Consider the following 22,163-nt stretch of genomic DNA (forward strand, 5'->3'; position numbering starts at 1 on the left):
CTCAGGTTTATGTTAAATATCTTCAGCTGTGCTAAGTTAGAAGGCTGGTGCAGGCCCTTGGTTTAGTTATGTTTTTATTTTAGGGTATTTAATAATTTTTTTCATTAGATTTTGTAAAAAAATATTTCAGATAAGCTCAGAGAGCACTTTATGACGTGATTTGGTAAGCATCTGTATGAATTTGATGGTACCATTTTATTTTTAACAATTAAGAGACTCAGATATTCAGCATTCAGTCACAGGTGTGGGAGAGGCTCACAGGAATGGCCCCTCCCATGGGAGTGAATGTCAGCAGACGGCTGCCAGTGGACAGGAAACCATTGTCTTTGGTGCTGTAGTCACTGGTGAGCTGGCCATGCTCCAGAGGATCTTTCAACACCCAGACCCACAGGTGGGTCAGGGGAGCTGATGAAACCCAGTAGGTCACAAAGGAAAACAGCAATTGCTGGGGAGAAAATACTCCAATGGAGACAACTGCAGACTGGGCCGTGACCTCTAGGAAGGCAGATTTTGTGAGCGGTCAGTCAGGCTGGGGCAGGCTTTCTGGTTACACAGCTGCCTGCGGGCCACTAAAACAGTAAACTCATTTACCAAGCTAGACAGGTAGCATTGCTCCTTTGGTCTCTCCTCAGTGCCCTATTTGGGGGGTAAATAAATGTTAATATTCACATCTTCCCAGGAAACATCAGGACATCCTTGGAAATGCAAGTAGAATGAGAAGAGGAGGGAAATACTCTAAAAATACAGAAGAAAACTGAGCGGAAGAAACTGAAGGTATGGCTGCAGAGAGTACAGAAAGCACTCTTGATGTGTGAGGAAAAGTCAATAAAGGGCCACCAGGATCTAAGAAACTCTTAGACAATTCCGTGCACAGTGAAACTTCCACAAGACTCAGTGGGGGTATATCACCATATCATCTCCTACCGAATTCTCTTTATTGTTAATCGCTAGCCTGGAATAAGAGAGCTCTTGGACATGTGGAAGTTCTATAAGCTTACTGCTCTCTCTCTCTCTCTCTCTCTCTCTCTCTCTCTCTCTCTCTCTCTCTCTCTCTCCTGAAGGAAAGAATTTTAAACACACCAAACAAAAGATGAATCTTAAACCATCACAAATAAGGAAAGTCCTGGTCCCCGGCTATTAAGGGACTGGCTGCAAACCCCACAACCTCACCACTGTGGGCTTTCTCTTAAAGGGGCTCATAACTGTGGCTATGAAACAAAGATGAAAAGTTATAATTTTGGGAAGGGAGTATACATAATGTGAATAACTAATAATCAACCAATAATGAATTGGAATAAGAATTGCACATTATAACCAACAAAAACCTAAAATGGCTAAAAAGATCAAATAATAAATTTGATTATTTTGCCTGGGAGAGATTCAACCAGTAATTTTACACTTCTTCCCTATTGAGAACTAAATAATTATGGGTTTCTACATATTTTAAGAAGGTTATTTAAAAGATTGTATATTTTTCTGTATGTGATTGTAACTAAAGTCCCAGAATAGAGGATTATAGAGGCCAAATAGTGCCATGTTCTACAAGAGCCCCTTTGGACAGACAAGCTGGCAGGAGCTGATACTCAAGCTGCCTAATAGGTCCGTGGCCCGCACTCCCATCAACACACCGGAGCTGAGAGATTCTGTGGAAACAGGGGTGCTCACTGTGGTAGAGTTCTGGAAGCTTCTATTTTATCCATAGGGAGAGTGTCTGCCTCAAATGGAGTGGCTGCTTCAGACAATCCCGCAGAACACCCATAGTGCAGGCTGAGCTGTGTGGGCTTCTGCCCTCCACCGACAGATGGAAGCTTGCTGGGCCCCGGAAACCCACGTAGTCTCTTTACTGCAGTGAGATTGGCCTCCATCTCTTGGAGTTTAGGGACAGACATGAATGTAGACAGGTGCCTGCTCCTCCTCAGGTGAATGATGCAGGCAGGAGGATTGGCCCAGCAATGTGGGTGGCGAGGGAGGAAGGACACAGTGGTGGTTCAAAGAGAAATGTTTCCAGAAGCTCAGGTATTCGAACACTTGATCCCAAGTTTGGGAAGGTGGTGTAGACTTTCTGGAGGAAGTACATCGCTGGGGGTGGACTCTGAGAGTTCACAGCCTCACCCTACTTCCGAGTCACGCTCTGCTTTGTTGGTGTGTTTGAGGATGTGACCAATCAGCTTCCACCATGCCTGTAGCGTGCTGCCACGCCTCCCAACCATAATGGATTCTTATCCCTCTGGCATTATAAGCCCCACATAAGCTTGCTTTTGGTCCTGGTGTTTTATCAGCAACAGGTAAAGATGCTAATACAGATGCCAATCACGAGCTAGCCTTGGCAAGGTGAAGTCACGCAGGCTAAGGGGAAGAGAACAACTGATTGAGCCATTCTGCCTTTATCCCACCTTAGATCCTTCCGGCATTAAGAACTTGCGCACCATAACACAGGAATGGAAGGAGCGGGCAGACAACATTCTGCCAGAGCACAGTGTATGTCCAGGAACTGTGTGAGGCAGAGGGAGGGCACCCTGCAAGGTCTCCAGCAGATTCTGTGTACGGGAGGGATGAAAGGCAGTAGCTGCATGCTCACTTCTCTGAGTATCTCAGTGATATTGCAATTATAACAGCATTAATTAAATGGAAAAAGTGAACCTGTCTCAAGATCACTCTTCAGTCAACTCAGTAGAGCTGAATCTGGTTCTCTGCTTTTCTAGCACAGAGGCTCCAAGAATGGACTTCCAGAATGGACCCTCCCTCCAGCTTCTAAAGCCCAGGGATGCTGACGCAGCCCTTCTCATGCCGCATCTTCTAGCTCCTCCCCCCCACCCCCAGAACATTTCTTTCTAGCTAGAGCTGGGACTGGTGCTCCTTTCTTAAGGGATGTGGTAATCAAGCAGGGCTCATTTAGCCAGTAAGAGGTAGTCTTCCTAACTCGAAATCTATTGTCTAACCATGCCTGTAGAATCCCTTTGCCATGTAATGAAGCATTCACTGGGTCTGGAGGACAATGACATTTTTGGCATGGCCATGATTCTGTCAGTTATACCAACTCTGGCTCTAGGGAAGCCCAGGCAGGGGTGGTGGCATAGAATAAATAAAAGAGCATTCACAGAGCCAACTTTCCAATTCCCTGGGTCAGCTCTGGGCAAGTTTTAGCAGGAAAAAGCTTTGAAGTGCATATAAGATTCAAATTTTTATTTAGACAGCGAGATTCTTCTTTTTAATCCTTGAGAGTGGATTTTAACTACAGGAAGAAGTTATTTTTCTAGCTCAAAGTAACCAAGCCACCAAGCCTGTGTGTGACACGGAAAGATAGTTATTTCCTATTGGTATCTGTCCCAGTTGAGTTTGTTCAAGTTGAGTCACACAGTTATAGTTTTGACTGCAGTGTATCTGTAACTTAGCATTCTATTTTCCCACCAATAACCCCCTTTTAAGACTGTCCTGAGGAATGGTCCTCACAGAAGCCTCGCTTATTCCTTCCTTCTTTTACCCGCTTTGAGTTTGTGTCTTGTTGTGCATTGATACTGTAAGTTCTGGAACTGCCTTGCCTCTGTCTCTTGTTGCTATTCTATATTACTGCAAACAAGCCACCTCATCTGCTCCCTTACGTCTGTTCTAAAATATCCTACTGGTTCTGAAGATATTAACATGACCTTGTAGATTAATCTTGCTAGAGTGAGTGATCACTGATCTCAGATCGACCCTGAACACTGTCCAATAATCCTGCTGTATTTCTCTGATGGGCGCTCTCTTCCTCTCTCTCCTCAAACTTGCAGAATCTCTTTCTCTCTGGCAGACCTCGCCAACTGTGCTTTGAGTCTGACCATTGTCTGACCATGAGCCACACATGATAGCTTTTCCTTGTATACCCAACTTCTCCTTCCAAAAATGGACCCTTCTATTTCTATTTCCTGTCTCATAGGCACATTTGAGCTATTCTCCATAACAGTCCCTGGAAGATATCCATGTCCCCTCCAGAACTAGTGAATGCTACTTTACACGGCAAAGGGCATTTAGAAGATATGATTGAATTAAGAATCATACAATGAAAGCCGGGCGGCGGTGGCGCACGCCTTTAATCCCAGCACTCGGGAGGCAGAGGCAGGCGAATCTCTGTGAGTTCGAGACCAGCCTGGTCTACAAGAGCTAGTTCCAGGACAGGCTCCAAAAAGCTACAGAGAAACCCTGTCTCGAAAAACCAAAAAAAAAAAAAAAAAAATCATACAATGAGAAGATTATCCTGATTCATCCAGACGGGCTAAATGTAATCCCTTCATTTCGGTGTCACCAGACAGAATGACAGTGATGTTGAGACCGAATGTCCACAGGGCCATCTTACTACTGAGAGCCTCCTTTAGCGGCAGGACGCTCTTCTTTGATGTAATGTCTGAATTTCTGAACATCAGGCATTAAGCTAACAAGCCACAGATTCCTAGGCAGGATTTCTGGTCTTCCATGCCTCTGGGCAGCACAGGATCCTATGAACCATGACAGGTACTGCTTTTGTGCAATATCCTGCTTCCCTGGATCGGCTCTCCCCGACATACAGAGCTTTCCTAAAAGGACCACACATTCCTGGATGTGGCTATCCCAGGAAATTCTGCACATTCTTCCAGCTAGCTTTTGTTGTAGGAGATGAACTATCTGACAAGGTGACAATGACTGGGTTGGGAGTCAAGAGTCAGGCACTGGAAGTAATTTGCACTCAACTGCATGCTTTGATTATAAGAACACGTGAAGCTATTGAGAAAAACCGAGGTATCACTGAAGCCATCCTGACTCTCCTGGCAACAGGGAATGAAAGACAATGATGTATTGGTACAGCCTCTGAGACCCTGCTGAAAAGCTAACAGGGGAAATGAAGAGATGCTTCCTGTTGATCCTGGCTGGGCTGACTTTTCTCAGAGACTGAAACATAGTTTCTCCATCTGTAGACATACAGGTGCTACACTTACCTGCAATATCTCATCAAATCCTAAAATGCACCCCTTTCTGCCTGGTATTGGTGAGGATGGTGCATAATTGCATGTTTATTAGAAAGTAGTCACTTAGTACCCAAGGACACCTCCTTACGTTTAGTCCCAGAGGTCGGAATTTTAAAAGCTGCTTTGAATGTAAATATATTCAATACGATTATCAGGACAATTATTATTGTCTTGCTTCCCATCCCCAATATTTCCTGCCTGGAAGGGTTTGCATATATATTCACACGCAGCTGTGAAAGCAAAATACTGTTTAACATTATCTGCCTACTTCTGGACACAGCTCAGCTGTAACAGGAGACGGCATTCCTAATTCCTAAATGAAGCTCTTCCCTAGCAGCTGGTGGTTGATCACTGGTAGCCAGCGAGAGTACATATAAGGTTAAAATACTGACGAAGGTTGGATTTAGGAACACTCAGTAAGAAACGCTGGCAGTCCGCCCTTCAGCTTGGTCAATATGCCATCCATCATTGAAAAGATGTGTCCATGACTAGGAATCCAGGTGGATTCATCAGCTTTCGTTTCTTAGATTTTTCAGAACTACCTACAGAGCAAAGAATCATCAATTATGGGTCTTAATGGAAAGAACAATATGACAAACTCAGAGAGTGAAAATTTTCTGTTCAATTTTTATCTGATATTTTTTATTTAAAGACAACGCTGTTTGTTCTCTCAGACGAGGCACTAGAATTTAGCGTGCACTGGAGAGACAGGACTATATGTCATAGGGAACGGTAATTGTCTGTGCTGTGTGCACGTGTGGTTTCCTTAGAGTCCATTCAGAAGGGACGCGGATGTGTAAGCCAACCTTACCTTTTCACCAGAGTTGTCTTTAGCTGTTGGGATTTGCCAGGTGATGTTGGCAGAGTCTTGCTGTTCCCCAGTCTTAGTCTCGATGTTTTTTGGACAGATGATCTGTGGAGCCTCCACATCTGATTCCCCCAAAAAACACACATCAATTAAACACCACACCCTGACATGTTCTTCTAAATTATTTTTAAAAGGTGGTCAAACAGGTTATATTAATACTTTATAATTTTTAATATGATAATTACCAGTTGATTAGGACTATACAACTAATTTGTATAGTTATCTTATGTGGCTTAGGAGCCCCTTCCTGAACTGGCCCTGCCTACATTCATAGTCCACTGTTGGGAACTCATGCTCCACATGGGATTGCTGTTAGCCCGTGGAACTCTGTAGTCTGCCCTGTACTTGGTCCTTTGCCTTGGTTCTTCTCTTTGTGTTTGCCTGCCTTAATGTACAACCGTATCCTCCCCCAACCCTGGCCAAGAGCAGCTGCAGGTTCTTTTATCCTAAGCGCAAAAGCTGCCCCTGACTCTTCCCAACCACCTGGCATGCTCACTCCCTGAGCCCTCATAGCCTCTGTTCTTCCCAACCAGAAAACTCAGCAAGCCAAGGCGAAACAGAAGTTTCTCGCCCATTTACTTGAAGGAAAAGAGTATTTCTCTCCCCGCTGATTTATTCAGTGCCTGGCATACAGGAGGAACTTGGTCAATGTTTTGTCTTTTGAATGGAACAGAGAAATAAATGGAAAAAAAAGAAAGCTGACGGGGGCAGAAAGTACACTCGAAAATAAGGCCATCAATCAGAATTAATTAGCAGTCCCAGAAGGTACTATCAAACAAACAAGCAAATTAGAGCTAATGATACTTTTGACAGTGGAAAGGCTTTACACAGTACAAGAGCTGAATTAAGCCTGCTAGCACTGTACAGATGGAATTGAAATCAACTTCTTGTTATGGGTTAGAATACATCTTTTATTTCTAAACGATGTTGAGTTTCCCAGACGGATATATCTGAATTGCCTATACCGTGTCTCCGTTCGCTGCCTCTCTGGAATTTATTCAATTTTTGTTTCTCCTATGAAGATGCACAGAGCATACTGATAATCTGAGAAAAGAATGGCATTGCAGTTTTCACTTCTAGTTAAGTAACAGTTTGACTGGATTTGAAATTTGTTTTTTTATTTACTTTTACCCCCATCTCCTGAGGCACGGTTACTTTTCTTTCTGTAATGTGAATCAGACTCAGCTCTGGTACAGTTTCTCTTTGCCTCACGGACTCTGTAACTTAGACTTTTTCCTTAGAGGAAGTTTGTCAGCCCCAATGCTCAGGGGCTTTGGGGGTTAAAGACCCAGATCTTTCAGGGAGGCTTTTCTATAGTAGGAAGGACAGAAAGGAAACTCAGCCCATTCCCGCTCAGTTTCTGGTTCTCTTCATGATGCAGCATTGTGCTCCTTGATCTCATTCATAACTTTGAACTTCAGTCTCCTTTGGGTTGATTAGTTGAGGTATTCAAGTTTCTTGTTTAGTACTTGTTTATTCCAAAGGGATTCTCAGTTTGATACTTCAAATTAGTGATATTTCAACAATATCCACTCCAGTAGTTATTTTTATACTTTCCCCTCATCTCCTGGAGTGCGTGCGTGCACGCTCACACACACACACACACACACACACACACACACACATTTTTATTTTGTAGGACTCTATAACTATACTGTGTTTTACTTCTCAGGACTCTTTCTTGTTTTTAACACTGTTTATACCCTGGGTTGCTCTTGCTGTGAAATAAACAATAATGTAGCAAGATGCAGGCTTCAAAGTGCTTGTGGCCCATTCCTTTGAGCCCACACAGTCCGGTCTGCTTTCCGGGCATCAGAGGTTCTTCACAGATCGCCATCTCCCGAAGGGAACCCTCAGTTGATTCCAGCCCTAGCATCATCTTCATTTTCCTGTTTCTTCCGTCATTTTCTCCCAGCTGGATTTTCATAAATTCACTCTTTGGAACCAGAAGCCTTCCTAGTTCATACGTGGTTTTTACCTGCCATTTTACCATGGATTTGCGGTAAAATCCGCAGAGGGGCAGCCCTACTCGACACTCATATGCCATTATGTAGGAATCTGGTTTTTCTCCTGCCCCACGCTGGCACCTACCTTTGCACACAGCTGTCTGAACCTTGGCACTCCACTTCCCAGATGTGGCACAGCTCACCTCTCTGGCCCCAGACAAAACGTATCCCGGGCGGCAGCTCAGCTGGCAGATCAACCCAGGCTTGGCCGGCTGCTTGCCGCAGTTAGGTGGAGATATGAGGACGCCCTTGGGCTTCTGGAAGGTAGCGCAGTGGCGTTCTGTTGCAGAGAAATGACAGCACATCATAGACATGCCCACAAAATAAAAACAATGGAGTTGCTTTACCTCACCCCCAAGTGTAACTGTGCTACCTGAGATTGACACGCCCCACCCCTAAATGATAGCGTGTGACATTGCGTGTACAGCGTATTACAAAAAGTGTGGAACTATCTCTTTGGTTACTTCTTTAATTTTTTTTTTGTGTTTTGTTGTCTTTATGAGACAGGGCCTCATGTAGTTTGGGTTGGCCTCAAATTTGCCAGGCAGCCAAGAATGGCCTTGAACTTCTCACCTTCCTCTCTCCACCTCCTGAGCATTGGGATTGAAGGCATGGACTGCAGCTCCTGGTTTTATGTGGGATCAAACCCCAGGTTTCCTACAGGGTAGGCAAGCATCCTACCAACCGAGCTATATCCCTAGACTATCTTTTGTTATTTCACCATCATATCAAAACTTTGAAAGTCTCTTTATATGTATTGCTCTTATGTGTTGATGAATAAAAGTTGCTTCGGCCAATGGCTTAGCAGAGTAAAGCCAGGCAGGAAATCTGAACAGAGATAAATAGAGTAGACTGAGTCAAAGAGACACCATGTAGCTGCTAAAGGAGACAGATGATCCGGAATCTTACTAGTAGGCCACAGCCTTGTGGCGATATGAATAGAAATGGGCTAATTTAAGATGTAAGAATTAGTTAATAAGGAGCCTGAGCTAATAGACCAAACAGTGTTGTAACTAATATAGTTTCTGTGTGATTATTCAGGTCTGGGTAGCGAGGAAACAAATGAGCACTTACTGCTTATAAAATGGCACCAGTGTGGGGCAACTACATCCACATAAAAACTGAGAGACTTTGGGAAGGAATTCTAGACACAAAAGAACAGAGTGAAGCACAGCTTCATGGTAGTTACATTATTTTTAGATAGGCTTTGTTTGCTGACAGTGAGCAGAGGTGCTACTTATTAAAGAGAAGGCTTCCTGACTCAGCATAAGCAGCAAAAACTGTGAGGCTTCCTTAAAAAACAGCTTGCTGGTTTGTGCTGGCAGAATGTACTCTGGCTCCTTTGGGAGGTCCTGCACTTAAATGGGGTTTGTGAACAGTGTGCTGCTAGTTGCTTACTGGCCACAGAGACCCTCTATGTCCCTGGAGCTGGCGCAGTAAGCATGGCTCACAGAGGTGGTGAACGTATCTCAGCTATGTCGGACTGGCTGGAACAAACAGGCAGGACCACGGAGTTGGTCCTACTCATGCCTGCTTAACATTAAAAAAAAGAGCACTCCTGGTCAGAAAATGATTACAGATATGCAATACAGACAGATATAGACAATAAAAGACCTCTGAACGAGACATGGTGTGTTTAAAAAAATGTATGTAGGCTTGAGAGAGAGATAGAGATAGAGAGAGAGAGAGAGAGAGAGACAGAGAGAGAGAAATAATAGTTTTAGAAAATAAAACAAAGTCTTTAAAGAGACAGTAAAAGTAATATAAAAGAATACAGACAGTCATTGATTAAAGGAGTAAAGAAAAATAAGCCATGTAAAGATGGAATATACACAGAGAGTCTTGATTATGTGTATTATTATGTTTTCTTTAAATTTTTTGACTGCAGAGAGACATTTGATTCTGGGGGTTGCTAAGTTAAACCAACATAAAGGTACGTTGACTTCAAAATTTGAGTCTAAGGATATGTTACTTGAAAAAGAGGTTCTGCTTTTGTTTCCAAAGAAGATGAGAACCTGTGGATTTTTTCCAGGCTAATGTAATTTGATGGAACAAGACTCCCTGAAAGGTCTCCATGAACCCTAAAAATACTTTGCCCAACAAACATCAGGATGTAGTTTGGAGAAAACTATGTCCAAATTCCAAAATGATTGTTTATAAATGTTTGTTTTCATTTAAAGGGGGGATATGATATAGAAGTGAATACATTGGTCTGGACTTTAATTTATTGATACAAATTTAAGGACATTTTCTAATATCTATATTTCTACTCTTATTTGAGGTATTGTGTTTGTGCAGCTCATTTAAAAATGTAATATATAATTAAAAATTACAGATTAATAGATAGTAATTTATAATAGTCAAACTTGTAGTTGTGTTAGTTAGGTTTCCTAGATATGCAGAGATATATTTCAGTTAAATATTCTTCAACACTTCAAAGACCTGAATATGGCATTTAAAATGTTTTAAGAACTTAGACTTTTCTCAATGGTGGCAGCACCAATTACTTCAGAGAGGTTGATGGACATTGAAGAAACTTGTCATGGAATTTGCCTTCAGTGTGACAAGGCTAGCCATCTGGGTAAGAAACTGTTGTTGCCTGGACTGCTTGATGGTATGCTGTATGAAATGGAAATGCAGGACCCACAGACAAGTGACTGCTAAACTTTCCAAAAGATGGGATGGTCCTTCAGGATTCCTGCTAGAAGGACTGGAGTGACTTAACAATGTATTTGACAAAGCATCTACAGCACCACAGATCCGCACATGCACATATTTATTCATATGTATCAGGAGATGTGGCCTGTTTCAGTTCCTCGCAGAATCCTGAACAAAAGAACTGCTCAGACCTCACACCTTCCGGCCACTTACCCACACACCGTGGTTCTGCACCATCCCACTGGGCGTTTCCTTGACAGGTGAGCTTAGCACTTCCTTCTAATCTGTATCCTTCATTACAGGTGACCAAACATAGGGTGTTGTAGGACATTTCCACAGTGGAGCAGCTGATGTGGCCATGTTTGGGCTGGCGGAGATGGGGGCATGTTCTCACTATAGAAAATGTCAACAATTACATTTTACTAAATACAGAGAGAAGTGGAAACTGTTACTTTAATAATGGCTTTGTATAATAACATGACTATTACCTGTTCTCAAGGTGTCAGGAGATAAAATACCCTCAAATTTTTTTTTAAATACAGAGTCCTTACAAACCTACATTTTATTTGCACCATTACAAATGTAGTTGGTAGCCCGCGGGTGGGGAATTTAACTGTGTGAGGAGTCTATCTCTGATTAGATGAAGACAGCTATGTAACAACAAAGATAGTTTCTGTGCCAGAGCCTGTGAGATGCCCGTTGACTCAATTTGGATTTTATTGCTGGGAAGAGACAGCATGACCATGGCGACTCTTATAAAGAAAAACACTGGGGCTGTCTTACAGGTTCAGAGGTTTAGAACATTATCATCATGGCAGGAAGCATGGTGGCATGCAGGCAGACACGGTGCTGAAGAAGAAGCTGAGAGTTCTGCATCTGGATTGGCAGGCAGCAGGAAGAGAGTGACGCTGGGTCTGGCTTGATCATTTGAAACCTCAAGGCCCTCCTCCGATGACATACTTCCTCCAGCAAGGCCGTACCTTCTCCAACAATAGTGCCAGTCCCTCCGAGCCTATGAGGGCCATTGTCATTGAAAACCACACCCACCCAGTAGCCACTCTTCCCAGAAAAACACAGCATCATAATGTGCCCATCATAGTTGCCCAACTTCACTGCTCTTAGTGAGAGCCAATGAGATACAGCTGAATTTGGATGAGACTTTCCAACCAATGGAATGGGTTTTTTTTTTTTTTTGCCTTCTCTTTGTCTTCTTTTCTTCCCAAATAAAGGTATGTGAGAGACTATACCAGCCAGCAGGAGAAGTACCATGCATTAGAGGATGGTGTAGAAACACGAAGGAATCCCTAGTCTCTGGTGACAGTGGGGTTCTTCCACCAGCTTGGAATTATCTATGCTATCTTCCTTTAGACCACAGGAAAACCTAAAACCTCGAGGTATTGGTAATAAGGATTTTGGTACCGGGAGCTATACACGAGTCAAATTCTTTCTATGCAGTACCAATTTGTTCCCTTTATTAATTCTCCAGGGAAAGATACTGAGTAAGAAACAAGCAAAAATACCCTACAAAAGAGCTAAGTTCAGGGTCTAGAGACAGTACTGTGCGCAACACTGAAGGCCAGAGGATTATACAGCGATCACTAAAGAATTTTCAGCGCAAGGTTTGGAAAGCAAGAATATTGTGAGGGCTCTGAGTGTACTTTTATGTATGAACAAGTTTTTTATCGCAAGAATCTGTACTTGTTTATTTTGAAAACTTTAAAAGAATAGGAAGAAAAGCTCATGCAAAATATTCAAGTGTGTATTCTACTGGAGTTACTGGCAGACTTTATTCTGTGGGAACACATTCAAATTACATCAGTTGGCAGAGCATAAGTATTAAGTGAATTAAATATAAATTTCAGATTTATTACTCCATAGGGAAAATTCGAGAACAGAATGAGAGGGGAAATATGAAACTGTGTCCTTTGCTATCCTTGGGACAAGTTGGGCTGAAGTCAACTATTAATTAAATATTTATCAAAATGTTTGCCTGCCCTGGGGGACTGTTATTGAAGGAGTCCATCATGTACCGGGTCATGTCAACTGTCTTAGAAGGTAAGGGCAATAAATTCCTCTGACTGAGATACATAAAATGGATAATCATATCAGGCAATTGCTTTTAGCGTCAGTTAAAAAAAAATCTCAGAAAACAAGTCAGGGCTTTCCCAAGCTAAGCTGAAATGCAGTTGTGACATCTGTGGAGGCCACACAGCACATTAGATTTGGGGTGACAGGTACAAACTGTGCTGCTTCTCAAATGAGGGTTTTAATAAACTGTCATTACTCCATAGGGAAAACAAAGCAAACACCGTCAGTCCTTTTCATTTCTTAAGCATTCTATATTCTTCTTTCAAGAGTGAGTATTTATCACCAGTTTTCATAGGTACACATTTAACTACTAGATTCAACTTATAATTTTTTTTTGTTCCTCAATTTATATTTGTTTCAAAGAAACTCATATATGGTTGATGAAGAAAACAGCAACTTACCCTAATTTGATCCTGTCACACTGTATACATGAATTGAATTATTCTACACCATAATATACACAATACTATGGATAGATTATATAGCAACTAATCATTTAGAAAACATGACTAAAATTGAAAAAGAAACGCAGGAACCCAGTCTTGTAAAAGCGAACAATCTACGACATAGACAATGACAGGCCTACAAACGGGCTGTGGGTTTCATTTGAACATGAACTGGATTTTTTTCAGATATATGCTTCTTGTCGATCTCCAAACTTTGATTCTGTCTTTACTGGAAATAGAGAAAATCTGATGTAAAATGCAGGCATCTTGCCATTGAAATGGTTTCTCAGGAGAAACACTAGTATCCCCGGAGTTCATTTACGGTACTACTGGGTTTTAGCTAGTTTTTAGTGAAGCATCATCTAAGATTCCCTTAGTGACTGAGAATGACATATAATTCAATGAAAATTAGAAATGAGTCTAAGTGCTTTATGAAGGGGAACAAGTGTTCCACTAAGAGAAGAATGAAGCCTGTCAATCATCATTCAACATTACATAATATTGACAGTGTTGCATAAAACATGTAAAAGACAATTTCTGCTAATTGCTCTTTCCTGACTCAATCTTATATTTTTATAAAAACAATGATATAGTTAAAATTATCCTCTGTTCTTTAAGCTCTATCTGTAAGCTACTTCTCTATACTACCCTCCCCCAGAAACAGAAGCCAGCCTTGGCCAGTGGAAGCATCTCAGAGCCCCAGATATAACATTGCTTATGAGCTTCTATTAAAGCCACACTCATGCCCATAAGGCTGTTAACTGCTGCTGGCTCTAAGGTGTGCTCCAATTTTACAGATAATAAATAAGAAAAAACACATTTTAGAGTTGATGACATATAGTATATGTTTTGTTGTATTGGATCTCAAGTAAATCCATAAGGCGTTGATAATATGGTAAAGAAAGGACCCAATCTTCATTCATGGAAACTCTACTTAAAGGTGAGGTAAATAGTGACTTTGGTGGTGAAGCTGCAGGAATTTTAGGACAATCCATGGTTGTGGAATATTATTTTACCGGGCAATGATGTGTTATATTTGTTTAACGTCCCAGAACATTACGTTAACTGTGTAAAGGTGTGTTACGTTTGTTTATGTCCCGGAATATTACTTTAACTGTGTAAAGGTGTGTTACATTTGTTTATGCTGCATTTATTTAATCAAGTAAAGATGTGTAAAGATGCAAAGATCGAGTCGTGACGAAGTCGCTGATACTCTAACTTATCTTCTGGACTTTATATTTTCAGTTTCCTTCCAAATTGTGTAGGGCTGGATCTCCAACACGAGTTTCTAACCAAATAACATGCATGCGTCCCTGAGTAAACCTGACACCACCAAAGGGCTAGAATGAGGGAAGAATGCAGTGAACACCCCAGGGCCACACCTATCAGACTAAAGAGGTTGACAAGACACAAGCGCTTATGCAGATGAAGATCAAAGGCATCATACAAGGCTTACAAAGGAACAGCCTTCTGACAGGCACCATGGACTTCTACAGCCATTAGTGTAGGGCAGAAGGTTTGGGTTTAGATTATGGGATGCAGGGAGGCAAGGTTAGGACTTTTCTCTGAAGGGGTGGTGGGCTGTCCACTCTGATTTTCCCTTTTGAGAAGCCATGTGGAGAAAGTTAAAATATCCGCCTTCTTCACTGTCCACCATTTGGAGGAAAAAAAATAGACATTTCACGGAGACCTGGGAACTGCCAGTAACTGGTGGCCTCAAGGAAAATATTTCAGATGTGGTCAGAACAATTATTTTAGTGAGGATGTGTGGGCTTTACTGCTTGACGGAAAACGGCCTTCCTTTGCCTTCACACATCACCAGTGGCTTGATACTGGAAATCCGTATTCTGAGTCCTTTCTCTTGGAGTGCTACATCTCCAAACATTTTGAATGCCCACTAAAGAGCCTCGGGCTGGTCGGAGCCTCTTGGAGGTAATAATATTTGTAATTAGGAAGCCAATGCTGTTTTGTGTTTTTCTGGGGCATTCAAAAATGTCACTAAGATTATTTCCAGACATCGATCTGTTTTTAATATTCTTTTCTGGCATTCACTAACTGATTTTAAACTAGATTCGAAGGTTTTGGTTGTGCATATTTGTTTTTAAGATCTCAACTTGGGGGTATGTCCTTTGATCTTCTGCTGCCACTACTCCTCAGCCCCATCCACTCTCTGACTTCCTAACCAGAGAACACTAGTAGCGTCTGCTCTTCTGTCAATTTACGCATTTTCAGAATTCTGTTATCTCTGAAATTATCCTCTACTTTCAAGGTTATATTTTCCAGTTTATTAATCTGGCTTTTGAGTATGCTTTATTGTACAAATAGTTTTGATCCCCCTCCTTGCTCTAAGGATTCTCATTACTCTTTGATGTCCCCTCAATTCTTTGGGATCCTAGTCTTACTTTATTTGATGCAATTGCCTTTGAGGCTCGACTGTTTAATTTTTCATGCTTCCCTGTCAGCCATTTTTGTTCAACCTGCTGGCCATAGTTTGCCCTTGATTTTTGGCAGGCTACATGATAAAGATCTGATTGGAATAATTTCCTATTTACTACTGGGTTCAGTTTTAGTAGCTAATAAATACAGACAACGGATGTCTGTGGAACCTTCAAATGCTCTTGGAATGCAAGCCAGTGAGTGCCCCGTACGGTTATAGACACACAGTTCTCAGGAGACAGCACCCTTTACCCAGTGATCTGGGTGAAACTGGCATCTTGGAGAAGTCAAGTCCTCAGCAAAGGACATTGACAATGGACAGAGTAAGGCTTCCAGTTTCAGTCATGAATAAACCAGTCCACCAAGATGTCCAAATAAGTCTGAACTTCAGAAAAATCAATTATTAAATTTTACATATACTTAGGTCCCAAATCTAGTACTCTAACAGAGTAGCATTGGGGGCCAGGCAGTTGGAGGAAGTCCTCAAGTTCTTGACTTGCTTTTACCTTTCCTCCTAGTTGTAAGAACTAGGAACTCAGGTAACAGCCAGTCAAATGGGGGGATCTGAGACACTGTTCTGTCCTGGCCGTGGAAGCCATGACTCCCACTGCTGTTCCCACTCTTTCTTACTGGCTTGCCTTGGCTCCTTGGAATCTCACCATAACCCATTCTCCACTTTCTAGAGCTGGAGACATTTGAGTTGAGGTGCTCCCACTGCAAAATTCTGGTGTGACACAAGCCCTGTCTTGGGGGAGGGAATCCAGCCTTCACTCTGACTATCCCAAGTCTTGGCATCTTTCCTAACGTTCTTCTTACCACATCTTGACTATGGAAATTTGAGTAACCTGTGCATTTACGTCTAGACCACAGTTTTCAACCCAAGGGCCATGGCCCGTTTGAGGATCGAATGAGCCTTGCACAGGAGGCACCCATCAGACATCCTGCACATCGGATGTTTACATTACAATTCATAATGGCAGCAACATTACAGTTATGAAGTAGTGATGAAACTGATGTTATGGTTGGGGGTCACCACAACACAAGGAACTGTATTTAAGAATTGCGGCATTAGGCGGGTTGAGAACCACTGCTCTAGACAGACATTTTCTTTGCCTGCTCATTAAAAGACTATGAATGGGGTAGTTGGCAATGATGGGGTCAGTCAAACTTAGCGGTTCTCAGCCTTCCTCACAGTTTTCCCTTTCTTAGGAGTAGGGACAAATAACTGACTGGCCCATAAGGCTCTGAACTGCGGAAGTTGGACAGGACAACCAGGAAACGACATGAGCTGGCCAGACCGCATACCTCTACAGAAGCTCTCTGTCCCAGACCACAAACCGTTGGGTTGACACAAATGGATGCTGCTTCCCACGAGGTCAAATCCAGGACGACATCGGACCCCACAGGCTGCATTGAAGTGGTTTTTGCAAGTGTTTTGTATAAAAAAACCATTTTCAGGAGGCTTCAGGGCAGGGCAGTGGACAACTGAGAGAGAAACAGCAAAAAGCAAAGTCAGATTTTGTCTGTGTAACTGTATTGCTTCAGCTTATTTAGCCAAGCATGCCATCTGTCCAATGATCTGTCTGTCTGTCTCCATAGATACATCTTTATTAATAAATACTAATTTCCCACAGTCTTCCCGTTTGGCCCATCCAATTTTTAAGTATGTTTGGAACAAGAACCCCTACATATGACTCCCGGTAAGTATTACTACCAATTAAAATGTCACTTTAAAAGGCTGGACACTGCCTTTTAAGCTTCAAAGGGTTTTATTTTTATGCTGGTACAGATGAATGTAAGATTCTATAGACTTTCTCCCCAGCTCTGGTGCTGGACCCCAGGACTTCATGTGTGCTAGGCACATGCTCTACCACCAAGCTATATGCCCCAGTCCCTAGTTCTTGACTTTCATAGCTCATTAGATATTGTCCTTATTAATAAAGGTAGAATAAAATAATGAAGAGATAAAGAGCCAGGTGTGGTGGCACACACCTTAATCCCAGCACTCAGGAAAATGTCACAGCCTCTGCCGTGCCCTATATACTATGTAAATATTTTCTACTTTTGACACAATGGAAAAATATTTATGAATAAAAAACTTTTTAAAAATGAATCTGAGTACTACCAGGGCCAAGACAAGCTGATTTGCCATTCAAATCCATTGTTGATGTTGTAGCATTGCTCATTTCTAGGTACTAATTCATAGTTTCTGCAGTCACACTGCTCCTATGAGCTCAGATCTATTCTCTAGAGCAGGAAGCCTGTGTGTTTAGTGCTAATAAATGCTATGTAATAGGAGCAAATGACACTCCCGTCCCTGCAGTGTGACCAAAGACGAGGATGTTAAAGACCACCCTAAATGTATTGAGGGAAGCCACCACTCTGTACCACAGAGCTCAAGGTCAGCTTTCTATTTCCTGTTTGCTCACAGTAGGTGGCTTACCACGACAAGTCTGACCGGATGTCCTGTACCCCTCTCGGCACACACAGTCTTCAGGAGATGTGCTTCCAGGTCGAGAGGTATGGTTTTCATCAGGACACGGGATGCATGTGCTGATTCCTCCTGGAGAAGCTTCAGGCTTATACGTCCCTGATGGGCAAGCTGTGGGCAGAAAAGTGGCCATAAAAGTCTCTTTATGTGCTATGTCCATAGAAACTTAGAAAAAATGTTGAATATAATGGGGTGGAGATAATCATTCTACATAGTAATAATTATTTTATCTTTCAAGCAGAAAAGAAGCTTTTAAAAATATTTTTTTTTGTATTTTTATGTGTGTCTTTTGCCTGCAGGTTTGTATGTACCACGTGTGCAGTATCAACAGAGGCCAGAAGAGGGCATCAGATCCCCTGGAACTGGAGTGATAGATAGCTTTTGCTTGTTGTGTGGGTGCTGGGAATGGAACCCCTGTTGTTTGGAAGAGCAGCTAGTGCTCTTAACCACTGAATGATCTGTCTCTAAAGGCTGACCTATTTTATTTGTTATATGCAAGGTATGAAACCTCTCTAGCCAACACTAGTTTCTGTCATAAAATATAACATTATGAAATGTCTGGGTTGATTTTTGTGAAAACTCAGGATAGCAGTGTATATTAAGGGACTCAAAGGAATCAATGACACTCCACAAATTAAGCAAATCATAGCAAATAGGAAATACATATTTCATCTCCCCATTCTGTGCAGTCACCCACCTCTACCCTAAGATCCCTGTGTCCCCTCAGTGCAGATCTGCAAAATCACCCCATCATGTCTGTTGGGAGACCTTGACAAGGGATGAGGAAAAAATGAAGGGCCAGAGGGAGAAACTTAACTGATGGGAAACGGTTTTGTGAAGAAGAAGGAATGAAAAAATCCTGCTTCTGCCAGGCTCGCAGGGAGCAAAGACTAAAGGCAGAATCTAACTGACCTTGCTTTGATCGCCCCTCTACACTGACAGTCGTGGCTTTGAATTTGTAGCATCAGCCATTTGGGGCTGCCCATCTGTAAAAAAGCTCAAAATATAAGACATTTAATAGCGAAGGGGACTTGGCGGTGCTCAGCTAAGTAATTAAATGAAGCACAGCCATGAGGTGGATTTGATTGTTGAGAAAAGCCACAACCAAGGAGCATGTATTTCCATGCCAAAAGCATGAAGCAATCACATCAAAAGTAAGATTCATAGTAAAATGCAGCTATTAGGAAAATAACCGTGGTCCTACAATTCTTCATTACATTAAAAAAAATAGACTATCAAACTCCCATGGCACATGCTAGAAAATTGTAGCTCTGAATCCATTTTAAATTTTAAAAATGAGGGAGACATTAAAAATACTAATACATCTCTAGGCCTATGGAAAACAGTTCAGCATAAGGGAAAGAACTATTGCTTCAAAGCACTTTTTTAGTGACCAGTAAGTGCTCTTGAATTACACATTATATCAGACATATCTTCACCCAAACACTGAGGAACAGGAACCTCAGGTCCTCCTTCAAAGAGAAGCCAGCGTTTGCAGGGGAAAGTGATTGAGACAAAGACAGTCATACATAAGAGCAAGAAAATACAACTGCAAAATGACCCTTGCTACTGGGGATAAGTGACAGGAGCAATAGAATTGCAGGAGAACAGAACTAAGTAGTCACTATTATGTTATCAAGGCTGAGACTGGAAGATTCACAGCAATATCCAAGTGAAATCAACAGAAGTCACAGGCAGCAGGAAGGAAACACATCACAAGTTTACAAGGAAAATCAATAAGATAGCGATGAGCATCAAGCAGATCCTTCATGTCTCCAGTGCAAATACAAATTCCAGGGGGGAAAAAAATCAGCATGGATTGAGGTAGAGAGCTGTGTCAAAGGACACTATGGATCCAAACAGTCAGAACACTGGGCAAGAACCAAGGAAGACACTGGGCATGTACATGGGTGATACACATGATTCTAGAAAATAAAGACATTTCATCTCCAAGTGGGCAACACGCTCCAGGAAGTTCCCAGGTTTTTCCAATTCACTGGACTCCACAGCTGTCTATCCCATTGCCTTGATTGGCAGCCATGCCATCAGAGACAACAGCGGCACTCAGAGGGTGGAGGCTGGGCCTAGATGGAGGTCATACTAATATCATGAAGACAACGATGGATGAAATGAAGATGTTAGATTTGGAAGCGAGACTAACACCTCACAGCCTTGGCTCTTCCACTCACACGCTACGGGGTGCTGGAATAGGATTTTCCTTTTTTTCTATTTCTGTAACCTTAGGAGGTTACAGCTAATAATGTCTAAGTTCTTTCCAAAGGTAAAATGTGAAGATTCCATAAATAGAATATGGAAAAGCCATCTGAAGAAGTCTCCGCAAAGTGTAGTCATTTCTGGATGCAGATTTGATATTTTATATTACAAAGCAATATAACTAGAGAAGAAACTAGTCTTGCATGACTGTTTGCCAAGCCCCCTTGAATACAAGGGTTTACAATATTGGAGCATAGTGCTTGGGATAAAAAATATCTGAAAGCACATTTGGAAACACGTTGTGAAATTCGCAGTGGTGATGGGAACCAGGCTCCAGGAGAACTATTTGGAGGCATTACACAATACTTGGGGGCGATGGATAATCAACTTCTTGGACTTTCAAGGGAGAAATACATCCTGATCCCAAACTAAGCAAAGCCTGAAAAGATGAAATAAATCTGCGGTTTGAACAAGCTTCTCAAGGCTTGCTAGAGGTGCATGGTCTTGCTTTGTTTTGTTTTCTGTTTAAAACAAGGCATTCCTAGAAGTAAACCAAATATTATTTCTTAACTCCTCTCTTTGTTGTTAAAAAATAAGCACTTTCTCTTTTCAGAAATGTGTTGGTGTTAGTAGCTACTATTACTGGAAGTGTGAGTCTTGAGGTTGTCGTGGTCAAACACCAGCTCTTTCCTCAGCTGGGGTGAAATCGTTTGACCAAAGCAGAGTCAAACATCAACTATTTTAGAATCTGTAAAAAGAGAGGCCTCTATGCTCTCTAGTCCGTTGGGCCCATTAACTATCAACATACACTATCCAAGGTGTGTTACGTGTCTGTGTAACACACAACATACAGGGATTGACACTCTAATTCCTTCTTACACATGCTCTAAAATTAACTTTTAAAACCATAATGGCTATTGGAAGCCTTCACCATTGCATAACTCATCTCTAAAGGCTAGTGGGTAATTTTAAGGAGCACAGTTTCTGAGAGATTGCATGAGATGCGTCTGGGGGTGTAGGATGCCAGGATGCCCATTCTGGTAGAGCAGAATGGCAGCCTGTGGAGCAGTGCCATGCAGAAGCCTTCACTTCTGTTCTACCTACGTAGGTCGACATTAAAACATCACACTTCATTCCAACCTTATCCATTTGGTCTGAACGCAGAATCTGTTCCTGCAGAATCTGTTGTGCTTAGATTTTGAGCACAAGACTTTGTGACTGTAGGAAAGAACCTCCTTCTCCAGTGTCGAGCCGATGTGTTCACAAGAACAAGAACAAGTACACAGAGGGACTTTATTTCCATCTGGCAACTCTGATCCGTCATGATTTTGTCAGCGAATGAAGCGACCCTGAAGCCTCACACATCAGTGCTGGTGAGGAATGCGTAAGTATCCTGCCACTCCCCCAGGGACTGATTAGCTCATTTGGCTAGAGCACAGACTATTTAAGTGAAATTGTGGATTTGAACCCTGTGGGATGCCTTACCAGCAAATGGTGCCTTAACTGCAGGCTGCCCTGCTTGTGACAGGAGGCACCGGTTCAGTCTTACCAGGAGGGTGATGGGTTACCAGAACTGTCAACAAAACGAAGCCCCGAGCCCTCACAGGATGCCTTGGTAGAGAAATTGCCATATGTTAAGAATTACACAGACAGAATGACAGGCAGGCAGGTAGGCAGACAGAAAGCACACACACACACACACACACACACACATACCTTTCCAGCTTAAAAATATTATTTTTTTAACTCAAGAGCCATTAAAGTTAAACTATTATATATTCTCATTACCAGGGTTACAGATAAGTGGCTTCTTGTACTCCATTTTTACTTGGTATTAACAGACTTTTGTTATTACTTGATTCATTATCATCATCATCATCATCATCATCATCATCATCATCATCATCATCATCATTATTTTATATACCCCTGGCTGGTCTGCAACTAACCACATAGCCCAGGCTGGACTCAACCTCAGAG

At 42.1% G+C, this 22,163-nt stretch overlaps 1 protein-coding gene across 1 annotated transcript in view; it reads right to left on the reverse strand.

Moving 5' to 3' along the window:
* Svep1 (sushi, von Willebrand factor type A, EGF and pentraxin domain containing 1) overlaps nucleotides 1-22,163 on the reverse strand; it is a 157,227-nt gene that overhangs the window by 85,223 nt on the left and 49,841 nt on the right. The window contains exons 4-8 of the mRNA XM_038347564.1: nucleotides 17,922-18,080; nucleotides 16,784-16,963; nucleotides 10,722-10,901; nucleotides 7,936-8,130; nucleotides 5,788-5,906 (exon numbers count right to left, since the gene is read on the reverse strand). Of these exons, the coding sequence (XP_038203492.1) occupies nucleotides 5,788-5,906; nucleotides 7,936-8,130; nucleotides 10,722-10,901; nucleotides 16,784-16,963; nucleotides 17,922-18,080 (833 nt within the window). The remainder of the gene's footprint in view (nucleotides 1-5,787; nucleotides 5,907-7,935; nucleotides 8,131-10,721; nucleotides 10,902-16,783; nucleotides 16,964-17,921; nucleotides 18,081-22,163) is intronic.

Source organism: Arvicola amphibius, chromosome 11 (assembly GCF_903992535.2).
Source record: "Arvicola amphibius chromosome 11, mArvAmp1.2, whole genome shotgun sequence".
Taxonomy (NCBI): domain Eukaryota; kingdom Metazoa; phylum Chordata; class Mammalia; order Rodentia; family Cricetidae; genus Arvicola; species Arvicola amphibius.